The sequence below is a fragment of the Macaca fascicularis genome, chromosome 14, assembly GCF_037993035.2.
Source record: "Macaca fascicularis isolate 582-1 chromosome 14, T2T-MFA8v1.1".
NCBI lineage: Eukaryota > Metazoa > Chordata > Mammalia > Primates > Cercopithecidae > Macaca > Macaca fascicularis.
The window spans coordinates 42,998,201-43,011,381 of record NC_088388.1 but is presented as its reverse complement, the minus strand read 5'-3'; the positions used below and the strand labels follow the sequence as shown (position 1 = coordinate 43,011,381).

Genomic DNA, 13,181 nt, shown 5'->3' with positions numbered 1-13,181 from the left:
CCTATCTTACAACCTTGAAACTGTAGACAGCATATGAACCACTTTGAATTCTCCAGTTAGAAAAATATATTTGTATTGAGAGGTACAGTGGGGATGAAAATAGAATTTGATAGTATCTGGATCATCTTTAGGGATTAAAAATATACCAACTTTCTTCTTCAGTGAATCATGCCAAGTACCAGAACTTGCCTGAATGATATTGTTAGCCATTCTCCAACCTACAAGGTGGATTGCGATTCATTTTTCAGCACCACAATCTTCAACCCCAAGCTTTTATTTTTTTCTCTTTTTTTCCTAAAGAGGTTTCTGTGGTGTTTCTACATAGAAAAAGACAACTGCAAGAGGGATAATTCATTGTCATGGAAAATAGTCATTTGTGTATTCAGCAAATATTTAAGTAGTCAAGCATAGTGGCTAAAAGCATAAACTCTGAACCTAAATTGCCAAAGAGCCAAGTTCCTCTGCCCGCGAATTAGTTGACCTGAGGCAGGTTACTTAATCTATACATCTGTTTCACCATCTGTAAAATGGATATATAGTAGCACCCACTTCACAGTTTTCTTGAGAAGATTAAATGCATTAATTCATGTAAAATGCTTAGAACAGTACTTGACATATAATAATAACTCAACTGTTAAATATTATTATTAGAATTCTTTAGAAATTTAATACTGCTAATTTATTGGGAAGAAAACATTCTTTCTCAGCAACTTAGAAGATTAAAAGGATTATTTTTTTCCAGGTGGCCCCAGTCTAAAACACTTTATAGACTGATATGTAAATCTTTACAAAAGTTATGGCAAACATATTTCTGGGAGGAATACACTGATGTGTATGTGTGTGCATGTTGATTATAGTTGCCTGGCAAAAGATTTCAGGCAGATGTTTATATCCCACCTTTGAGCTATAATGTTTTAACAGAAAGCGACTAGCCACAACATTTAATCAAATTTCCTGATTTTGATCTACTGGCAAGTTGTCATTCTTGACTAAATTAATCATGTGAAGATTAAATATCACAATTATAAATTCAGGAAGCAAAACTATTACTTCTAGACTAGGATACGCTAGATTAATGTTCAAACCAATGGCTTTATGGACCAGCACTGGTCAGGACTTTAACATACTTTAATTGTATCTATTTATTGTTCTTTCTTTCCCTGCAAACACCAACCAAAATGAAATGCTAGGGTTAGGGAAGAAATGATTTTCTGGTGCTAAAATCACACTGTTTCCAGTACGTGTAGTCTGATGTGTTAAACCAGGTGCACAATTTAAATTACAGAAGATCCGATTCTGTTTAACAGAGATATTTACCTATGTATGACTTTTACTTGAGAAATTGTAATTATTTCTACATAGCCCGTTCTTAAGAATTTGCCATAGATAAATTCAACTACTTTTATATTGTATTGTTTTTTGAAAAAAATACTGTTGATATTATTAATATTAATGCAATAAAGAACTAGATAATATATCATCCCCATATAAAGATTACAACTGATTTCTTACAATCACACAGTGGTTGTAATCATAAAGTATATATTTAATAATTTTTAATCATTGGAAGGAAAATATGTTACACATGAAGTTATTTATAAAAGTCTCAGACTTGTATTTTTTCTTCATTTGAGGCAGTACATTTCAACTATAAAGTATGTAATAGTCTGTTTTAGCCAAAAAAAACTCACCTTTCAGAGCTATAAAATGTACAGAATTGAAAGCTGACACCTAATATATTTTTCATTAGATACAGATGTTCAATGTAAAATTCTTTTTACAAGTATTCATGAAAAACAGGATAACTAAAAAGATATAATGCATAAAAAGTAAAAATCGTACCTTTTGGTAAATTGTTAATGGGTTTTTAATGAAAGCAATTTTTTTCTTTTTATGATTTATGTGTTCTTTTAAGTATATTGTAAACATCTTATAACTTAAAATTATGAATAGAATCTTCAAATTGCCATAGAATTTAATGAAATAAAAATATATAAAGATCTATTAAAAATGGAAAGTCTTGCAAGTAATGTGTAAAGAAATAATTCAACAATTTAAAGTTTATCTTCTTTATCTTAAAATTTAAATTTATTTGAATAACACTATAATTAAGAAAATTATTGCTAATATTTACTTTCTGTAATTTTGTGAAATAATTTTGTTATTATTAAAAAATGCAGCCTGGCGTGGCAGCTCATGCCTGTAATCCCAGCACTTTGGGAGGCTGAGGTGGGCAGATCACTAGGTCAAGAAATCGAGACCATTGGAGCTAACATGGTGAAACCCTGTCTCTACTAAAAATACAAAAATTAGCTGGGCATGGTGGCATATGCCTGTAGTCCCAGCTACTTGGGAGGTAGAGGTTGCAGTGAGCCGAGATCATGCCACTGCACTCCAGCCTAGCAATAGATTTCGGCAATAAAGCTGAGATTGTGCCACTGCACTCCAGTCTGTGGCTAGTCACTTTCTGTTGAAAAAAAAAAAAAAAAGAAAAGGAAAATGAAGGCCAATATGATGAATACACAATACACATTCTGTTATGCTGGCTTTTTGTATTTTGGCATGCTACTTTCATTTCTGAACGGAGCTGCACACAGTTTTGAAATGAAAGTTCTGCACAGGCTACCTGTGTGGTGAATATTTAAAGCTACTGATGTTTTTCCACCTGCAGAAGTCATTATTCTAATTGGGGGCCAAAATATGAACTACCCAGTAGGGGAAAAAGGACATTTGTTTAAAAAGTAATTCTTTGTCCCTAAGACTGCCCCCCAAAATGGAAAAAAAAAATTCATTTTAAGCAGATGTTTCTTGAAATTCAAATATATTAGATATTGTGAGTTTAACTTAAATGGTAAATGGTTCATCTGTTGTTCCAGCCGGATTTTATTTATTTATTTATTCATGAGACAGAGTCTTACTCTATCGCCCAGGCTGGGGTGCAGTGGTGTGATCTCTGCTCACTGCAACTTCCGCCTCCCAGATTCAAGCCATTCTCCTGCCTCATCCTCCCAAGTAGCTGGGATTACAGGCGTGCGCCACCATACCTGGCTAATTTTTGTACTTTTAGTAGAGGCAGGGTTTCACCTAGTTAGCCAGGTTGGTCTTGAACTCCTGATCTCAGGTGATCTGCCCACCTTGGCCTCCCAAAGTGCTGGGATTACAGGCATGAGCCACCATGCCAGGCCGCATTTTCAAATAATAAGAAAATTATTTCACAAAATTACAGAAAGTAAATATTATAAATAATGTAAGTAGTTTTCATATTCCAGGTAAAGGAGAAAATTAGGGATTGTGCAATAAAGGTGTCTGGAGAATGCCTCAGTGAGGACGGTGTTTAGCAATCTTAATTTTAGCAGTGAGCATGGTATGTATTGGAGAGAGAAGCTGAGGACAGAAAGAATAGCCATTGTTCTTGTTGCTAGAGGTTTAAGTATCACATTATGAAGATTTTTATTAAGGTTATGGCGTGAGAAATAGAAGGAAGCTTGAATCTGTAGGACTTCTGACTAATAATTTACAGAAACATAAGGCAGGAAAACGGAATATTCTGAAATTTAGATTAATAGGAAACAAAAAAAGGAGAGGGCTTTGAGAAAGATATGATTTGAAAGAGTATATAAGAAAGTAGTGCAGTAGCAGGATCTCAGCTCACTGCAGCCTCTGCCTCCCAGACCCAAGCCATCCTCCCACCTCAGCCTCCCAAGTAGCTGGGACTGCAGGCATGCACCACCATGACTGGCTAATTTTTGTGTTTTTGTAGAAATGGGGTTTCACCATGTTGCCCCATGGCTGGTCTGTAACTCATGAGCTCAAGTGATCCACCTACCTCGGCCTTCCAAAATTCTGGGATTACAGGCCTGAGCTACTGTGCCCAGCCTACCTGTGTTATTTTAATCAGGAAAACCATTTCAATAGAATCTAGAGATATGGTTTTATATATTGGCCATGTTATTAAAGTTCCCAGTGGTGGTTTTTAAAAATATATACATGGCTCTATTTTAAATTAAAGAAAATTGATCTGGCTGGGTGCACCCCAGATTACATGACTGTAATCCCAGTACTTTTGGAGGCTGAGGCTGGAGGATTGTTTGAGCCCCCAGAGTCTGAAACTGCAGTGAGCTATGATCCTGCCACTGCACTCCAGATTGGGTGATAGAGTACAATCCTGTTGAGAGAGAGAGAGACCTACGTTGTTCTTGTAGTCAGACATACACCTAACAAAAAATACTTGTTCTGCATTATGTCCTGCCTTATGGGTCAAAGTAATTTAATGGGCCATTGAGGATGAGAATGGAATGATTAATGGAGGCCAAATTGTGAAATCACTGGTAAAGCTGGTTCTTTGAGTTTTGTTGATTAGTTTTCATTCCCCCTGATTACTAAATGATGGAATTCTTTTACCCAGGATATCATTTTGCCACCTTTAATATGAAATAAAACTTTTATGCAGTTAGCACTATGTTATGAAAATATTAAATGCTGAAATTCTTGCAACCAACGGAAGATAGAAAATTCCAAAGAAATGACTATTTCTGGTAAGCTCCTATCCCAGATACGTAACTCAGCTAGAATAGCAATTTTAGTAATAAGATTGTGTCAAATATTTTATTTAGTGTGAATCTGACATTTTGATTTTCTTTTTATAATGCTTCTTTTTGTCATTTCAGGGAAGGAGATTACAGCAGAAACTTTTATGGAGAAGTTGGACAATGGTGCCTTGCTCTGTCAACTTGCAGAAACTGTGCAGGAGAAATTCAAGGAGAGCATGGATGTTAACAAGCCCACAAAGGTAAAAGATCCCAATGCAAAAATCACTCTTAGGTGGTAGATTACATTTATAATTGCTTATAAATTGAATGTAATTAAAAATTTATTGTGAACAGATGCATCAAGGTCTATACTAACAACAAAGTACAGAGGGTTCTTTTTAATTAGGTAATGTGTTATTTGCACTCTAATTACATAAATTGCATAATCCTTTTGGTGAATCTAATTAAATAAAAGCTTATGAAAAATGATGGTATTAAAAGAGTGTTGTATATAAACTCAATGAATCTAAAGTATTGACCAAAATCTTAGCAGAGAAATAATTGTGTCATTAGGCAATGCACAAATCTAGCCAAGAAAGATTTACTGAATAGATCTTTGTTTTCAAAAATATTATGGCAGAATACTAGATCAAAATTTCTGGACTGTAATTTTTTGTTTATTCTAAATAATAGTACCATTGAACTAAGTAAATTTGGACAAATTATATATTTTATTTCTAACTACTCAGATTTCTTTTCTCCACATTAATTCTAATATTCTTTTCTAGTGATTATAAACACTTGATGAAAGTATGGTGTTTGACTTTTTTGAAGAAAACAAGAGAGATTGTACTTAATTTTTAATAGAGAATGAAAAGAGATATAAAAAATATTAAAATAATGTTGACTAGGCATGGTGGCTCATGCATGTAATCCCAGTACTTTGCTTTGGGAGGCTGAGGTGGGCAGATTACGTGAGATCAGGAGTTTGAGACCAGTCTGGCAAACCTGGCCAAAACCCATCTCTACTAAAATAAATAAATAAATACATAAAAAATAAATTAAAATAATTTAGCCCAGCACCATGACACATGTCTATAATCCCAGCGACGCAGGAGGCTGAGGCAGGAGAATTGCTTGAACCCAGGAAGTAGAGGTTGTGGTGAGTAGAGATCACACCATTGCACTCCAGCCTGAGTGACAGAATAAGACTCTATCTAAAAAAAATAAAAATAAAAAAATAAAAATAAAAATGTTGAAGACAACTTACTACAGAAAGCAACTGTTAAGGCTTTTGTGCAACTCTGACAGAAAAAATAAAAGGGGTGTGTGTGTTTGTGTGTGTGTGTGTGTATATGTGTGTATTGCCACTGAATTTATTTTTTAGATATTTTCTATTACTCTGTATTGTATAATATACAAAACCTTCCTCTATTTTTTTAAATCTTAAAAGCAGCTCTGTGAAGGTATTAATTAATTAAGTGGCTCCCAAACTTTGCTGCACATTGGAATTACCTGAGCATCTTTAAGAAAAATGCTGAGAGCTGGGCTGGATGTGATGGTTCATGACTGTAATCTCAGCAGTTTGTGGGGGTCAAGGCAGGCAGATTGCTTGAGCTCGGGAGTTCAAGATCAGCCTAGGCAACATGATGAAACACCATCTGTAAGAAAAACACAAAAAAACTAGCAGGGAATGGTGGTGGGTTCCTGTAGTCCCAGCTATTTGGGAAGCTGAGACGTCAGGTTCACTTGAGTCCAGGAGGTTGAAGTGGCAGTGAGCCGAGATCACAACACTGCACTCCAGCCTGGGAGACAAAGTGAGACCCTTTCTCAAAAATAAGAATAAAATAAAATAATACCGAGACCTGGATCCCATGCCTTAACATTCTGATTTAATCCCATAGGGTGAAACCTGGGCACTGGAATTTTTAAAAAGCACCCCAGGTGATTCTAATGCGCAGCAAAGTTTGGTAACCATGAATTTCTTTTAATTTTCTCCTTGATTGGATGGTTGAAGACTCTAAGTAATTTGTACAAGATTGGCTAGTAAATGACCAATCATGAAGCTGATACAGACAACTTTGCAAGTTTAATGCTGTCTCATTTTGGTTCATTATGGGTAGCCCAGGAATGAGGAGACTGTTTATGAAAATGCTTTGTGTCAAGCTTAATGTTAGGACACCAATTTTTCTTCTGCTCTCATTTCCATCGTGATGTAACTGGCCTCTACATCAGCTACTGATGAGAAAATATAATGCCAATAAGAGGACAATTTGTATAGAAGGTTTACTGTAAAGCAATGAACAGAGGGAAATAAGCTGTGGTGCCCAGACATTTGAAAGCATTACCTTCACATTACGAGGTTCCTGAAACCCGTATTGCTTGTTTTTGAGGATGGAGAGCCCAATGCCTCAGTGTTAAGAATCCTTGAATCCTCCAGAGTAATAAAGATTAACCAACTCTATTAAGGCCATTGTGCAGTTTTCTGGTTTTGCTTTGTTTGTAAGTCTTTGCTTTTTTAAAACAGAAGCAAAGATTCCCAAATAGATTTGCAATTGTAAGACTCAAATGTAAGATAACCCTAAAGCATTAGCCTATAGGTCAAAGGCTTTGACATTAAGTGCATTTTGCTTGGGTTCTAGTTTTATTTATTCATTGGACATGTCTGAGCCATAGTTTCCTTATCTGTGAAATAGGAGTAATACTTACGCATGCATACCTTCCATAGAGCATTGCACAAAATAGGACTCTTGATAAAATCTCTTTTTCCTATGTGAAAAGTAAGAGACCCTCATAAGAATTTTCGATTAACTATAAGAAAATAAATATTTTATAGTCTATGGCCATACCACCCTGAACATGCCCGATCTCATGTGATCTCGGGAACTAAGCAAGATCGGGCCTGGTTAGTACTTGGAAGGGAGAAAATAAATGCTTTATAAATGTTTGTATTTAGCATGAGAGTTGCTATGTGCAGATATGTATACATTTGCCCCAATCTCCATGATAATATGTAATATTGAGGATATTTACGGATCGAAAGTTATGTAACTACTTTCCTTTTAAACATTTATTTCAATATTATAATTTTTATAATAAAACTATAAAACATAAAGAAACAAAAGAATATTTTTCAGTTAGTAGTAGAACTGCAGCAAATTATTAAACTTGAAATAGTTCTGTGAACCTAGGCAATTTTGTTTGACTGAATATGAAGCTAAATTTTTTTTCAGATTGTGATAAAGGTTTTAGTATAAAACCTTAAATGTGTTACTTGAACAAGTGCAGGTTTAAAAATACTTATTGTCATCTCACCAAAAAATCACGTGCACCTGTGGGTTCATAGCAGCACTATTCACTATAGCAAAGACATGAAATCAACCTAGATGCTCATCAACGGTGGACTGGATAAAGAAAATATGGTCCCTGTATACCACGAATACCATGCAGCCATAAGAAACCAAAATCATGTCCTTTACAGAAACATGGAGGCAGCTGAAGGCCATTATCTTAAGCAGGTTAATGCAGGAACAGAACCAAACACCACATGGTCTCACGTATAAGTGGGAGCCAAATACTGAATACACATGGACACAAAGAGGAGAACAAAAGACACTGGGGCCTACTTGAGCAGGAAGGGCGGGAAGAGGGTGAAGGTCAAAAAACTACCTATTGGGTTCTATGCTCACTATCTGGGTGATGAAATCGTTTGTATACCCAACCTCAACAAGGTGCAATTTACCCATGTAACAATCCTGCACATGTCTCCCCTCTGAACCTAAAATAAAAGTTGAAAAAAATACCAGTTATGACCTCACTTTCACTGCTCAATACATCAAATTTGATCTGAAGTAAAAGTTGACATAGTTGCTCTTGACTGAATTGCCTTCTGTGTTCTTAGCAGCATTTATATATTCACAACTGACCGCCAGTAATATGCAGCTTAAATCAATAATAATTTGTGCCTTACCATATGAAAAGTGCAAAGATCACTACATTTTCTTTTCTGCCTTTTATAGTAAAATTTTAAAAGATGAAAAGCCAAAACGTTAGTATGTATATCTTCATGGCTACTATTGTTCATAAAATACTTCTGTTGAACTCAAGATTTTCAGTTCATTTTTGGTCTAGAAACAAACAAACAAAAAGTTATGAGATTGTAAGCATGTTGATATTATTAAATCTAAATACAAATTTAAATAATAACGGATTCACTACAACCCAGGTAATTAGGATTACAGTGAATATTTCCCATGAGAAAAAATGAGGCTTTAAAATTGAGTTTAAATAGTCTGGAGGTTACAATATTAAGTCTGCTTTTACATGTGTTTATACTCATGTGTTCATGTATGGTTTGTACAGAATTATTTCTCATTTTGGCATTTTGAAGTTCCAAAAAAATGGTGGCAAAAATAGATGCATTAGTCAATACATGCTCTGAATTAGTGAAACTGTGCATAGGGAGATGTTGAAACAGAATTACTTTTAAAAAATTGACAACGGGCCGGGCGCGGTGGCTCACGCCTGTAATCCCAGCACTTTGGGAGGCCGAGACGGGCGGATCACGAGGTCAGGAGATCGAGACCATCCTGGCTAACACGGTGAAACCCCGTCTCTACTAAAAAATACAAAAAACTAGCCGGGCGAGGTGGCGGGCGCCTGTAGTCCCAGCTACTCCGGAGGCTGAGGCAGGAGAATGGCGTGAACCTGGGGGGCGGAGCTTGCAGTGAGCTGAGATCCGGCCACTGCACTCCAGCCTGGGCGACAGAGCGAGACTCCGTCTCAAAAAAAAAAAAAAAAAATTGACAACGAACTTGCTCCCATCCAAAGCCATGCCACAGGAAGCTCTCTGTAATTTTTTTTCTAGCAGCTTTAATCTTATCTCCTCATTTTCATAGCAATATTTTTTACTTTTCCTGGTTGATAGTTAATTTGGAGATTTTACAGCTGTGTAAACAAATTTGAACGAGTAAGTTATGCCTGGTATGTGTGAAGTATGTCTGTATTAAGGATGATTTAAATGCTCTTAAATCTGAAAGTAAATTTTAATAAATGTTAGTTCACATATTTAATATTTTAGATATAAATCCATGACTCTTTTATATCCAGCTTTGCTTTGATAAAATACTCTGAATGGAAACAATTCTGTCCTATGATTCTTTCTTGCAAACATCAATAGATCAATTTAAAAATAGCTTCTTTGTGTGTGTGAGCTCTAAGTAGTTAATCTTAGCTTTCGTGTAGTGGGCCGTTTTCTAACTCTGCATGAGAGCAATGCAGAGACTTCGCAGAGTTGGGCAGTAGATGGGTGGAAACATTTGAGACCAGTGTGCAGCCGTTTAATGTGTAATTTTATTTAATTCATTTATAGGTAGTATAATATAAATTCACTGTAATTATAAATCTCAATATTTCTGGAGTTGAGAATGTTTAAAGACAAAAATATAAATGAAACGAATCTTTGCAGTATCGTTTTAGGATGAGAAAACCAAACCAAATGGCAAGTTTAAGGCTAAGTTTTATGCCTTTTGGCTCTCAGCTACCTGATCCAATTGGCATCTCTAATCAAGACAGGGGAATTGTTACATTTATGCATGAACTTTCTTTTCCTGGTGCAAATAGTGTTCCACAGTACAAACCCCTTCCTATTGTATATTTGCTCTCTCTTTTTTGTTTTCCCCCCCACCAATCACAAGTTTGCTGATTGATGCAAAAGACTCTCTCAACCAAGGGGCATCAGTGTAGGGCAAGACATTCAAAAGGTTTAACCTTTCTTTTTCTACTAATTTTCCTTTGCATTTGTCTCGTTTATTTTGAGTCTCTTCTTCAGACATCAGAGTTTCTCTGGGTTCAGAGCTTCCTCTGACTTCAAAGAACCCTGGGTGGTTAGATCAAGTTTGAAGCAGATGAAGGAGGGGGGAAAAAAGAAGTTCTGTTACCTAGTAGAATGCTACATTATGCTCCAAGGAAGGAACTGAACATTAACCGTCTAAATGTAGAATCCAGTCCTTGTTCAGGAGAAAGAACATCCTGCAGATAGAATAGCTGCAAGCATTTGCCCATCAAGAGTACTTGGTTCCTTGAGCTGCAAGATAACAATACCTCAGGATGTTGTTTTGTGCCCTCCGGGAATTAAATAAGACATAAAGATTAGAGATTTTCTTCTCAGAAAAATCAGTAGCACTTTGTGTTCAGAGAACATCTTATCAAGATTTAATTCTGAGAAATCCAGATATTTGTGTTTACTGCTGATCACTCTGGCAGAACAAGAAAGTATGGTAGATGCAATAAAAGGTTTTGTATGAAAAAGAAAATAAAATCTCAGCTGTGATTATTCTGGAGTCATTCATTGCTGGCTACACAGCTAAATGATTTTATATCCCTTAAAAATTTATTTTTCTAAATTGCAAACATAATGCTAGAATTAAACAGAATATATTATGATGAGATGGGAAGAATATAGGTGGAATGATGAGGAAAGAAATAATTTTTTATAGGTATGTTGCTACCAGAGACTAAAGGAAAAAGAAAGTTAGTGGTAAAGACCAGTTCCTCAGGATTTGTAAAATATAGGTAAAATATATTTAAGCTTTAAATACACTGAATTTTTAAAATTTTTTATTTACTTTGTAATTGCTTCCTCAGGTTGAATTATTTCTCAGTATAAAATTAAATCCCCCTGTCACTATTTTTCTAAGTCTGACCAAATAGCCAAATTATTCACCTCCAAATGAAAGACAATGAAATGTCTTGCTTAATTTTTTTTTTCTTTTCCCCGAGAGTGTTTCTGTTCTATACCATCTTCCAGAGATATGCCTAAATGGGGTTTCAATGCCATATCATTACATGTTGGTATATCATATAGAATAAAAAGAATAGTACGTAAAGGAACTTGACTTTTATTTTTCAGATAAAACTGGTCACAGGAGACTTGATACGGGCTACATTTGCAGTTGGCGGGGGGCACGGAAAGCAGTAATGTGAAAAAGTGGGCAAGATAGGGAATGAGTGATGTGCCTATAGAACTTATTTAGATCTTAATGTCTAATTGAGCCCATCCCATACATGGCACTTGAACTTGTAAACCCAGAAAATCGGAGACAAGTCTCAGTTCACTTAGAAAGTTTATTTTGCCAAGATTGAGGACGTGCACCCATGATACAGCCTCAGGAAGTCCTGATGACGTGTGCCCAAGGTAGTCGGGGCACAGCTTACTTTTATACATTTTACGGAGACATGAGACATCCATCAATATATGTAAGAAGTACATTGGTTTGGTCTGGAAGGGCAGGACAACTTGAGGCAGAGGCAGAAAGACACGAAGTGGGGAGGATGCTCCAGGTCACCAACAGATGAGAGACAAACAGCTGCATTCTTTTGAGTTTCTGATTAACCTTTCCAAAGGAGGCAATCAGATATCCCATTTATCTGAGTGACCAGAGGTATAACTTTGAATAGAATGGGAGACACGATTGCCCTAAGCACTTTCCAGCTTGAGTTTTCCTTTTAGCTTAGTGATTTTGGGGGCCCAAGATATTTTCTTTTCACATATTCAATGATAAACTAGTGCTGGGCACAATAAAAAATATGGCCCAGTAGATCACATGGCAATAAGTTCATCATAAACAGTTAATGTTTCGTGATTACTGGTTCCCATGGTAGAAATTCAGTCTCCATCAGACAACAAGAACAAGCGAGGAACATTTGAATCGTGCCCTTCCTAAAACAGCAATGTTCCTACCTGGCCCCTACTACTAGACCCAGAAACTTTGTTTAGTTGGCAGAACCCCCTTTCTGCATTTTCATGAGATTTATTCTCTACCCTCCAGAATGTGTGTATTTTATGAAACCGTCTGGTTTGCCTACTATTCTTGCTTTCCAGTATCAAATCTCCAATGTCAAATATCATAAAATAGTAGAGGAGCTTGATGACCTGTGATGTTGAAATATCCATGGTCCCTGTCTGTTATGTCACAAGGCTGGAGATGGTGTATAGGATAGTAAGAGTTCTATTGTTACTGTCAAACATATGCAAACTGATTCTGGAATTTTCTACTCATTAGAATAAAGAAAGCTGCATTCTCCAAACCAAGAGATGAATGTCAAGAACCAGGATATTGAGTGATACACTTCATTGAAAAGAGCACATCTGTAACAGCGATTCTGATTAAATATGTTACTTCATTGTAATCTCCCTGCTGTTTCCAAGTCATATCAATCTTTCTTTTTACTGATTTTCATTGAGAGGTGGTAGAAATCACTTTTTATTTTTTTGCAATATTCAGGTCATTAATAATTGCATGAATCTCTGGCTTTTTAAATAGGTGTGCTTTTTTTATTTGATCCTTTTACCACAAAAGAACTTATTCCATGTGTCAAAGATAAAAATTAGGACAATTGTTGAGAATATCCATGCAAATTATGCACTCAGGAAAAACTATAAAAATAACATCTAATGTTTGCAAAGGTGTACTAGTCATAGTATAAAGTAGGTTTAGGTAAAAATTCTCACTGTGACCTGATTCCCCACAAAGCATTTCCCCTTTCTGAATGCATAGTAAACAGATCAGGTCCCTTTGGAGATTAGAAGGAAGCTTTACATAAAGACTTGAGATCATTACTGCCTTCATTCAGTGAGCTCTGGATCTATAA

At 35.8% G+C, this 13,181-nt stretch overlaps 1 protein-coding gene across 4 annotated transcripts in view; it reads left to right on the top strand.

Annotated features, from left to right (window-relative positions):
- GAS2 (growth arrest specific 2) overlaps positions 1-13,181 on the top strand; it is a 179,708-nt gene that overhangs the window by 49,837 nt on the left and 116,690 nt on the right. For all 4 annotated transcript variants that reach the window (XM_045371618.3, XM_065528372.2, XM_005578376.5 and 1 more), the window contains exon 3: positions 4,668-4,789. In XM_045371618.3, the coding sequence (XP_045227553.2) occupies positions 4,668-4,789 (122 nt within the window). The remainder of the gene's footprint in view (positions 1-4,667; positions 4,790-13,181) is intronic.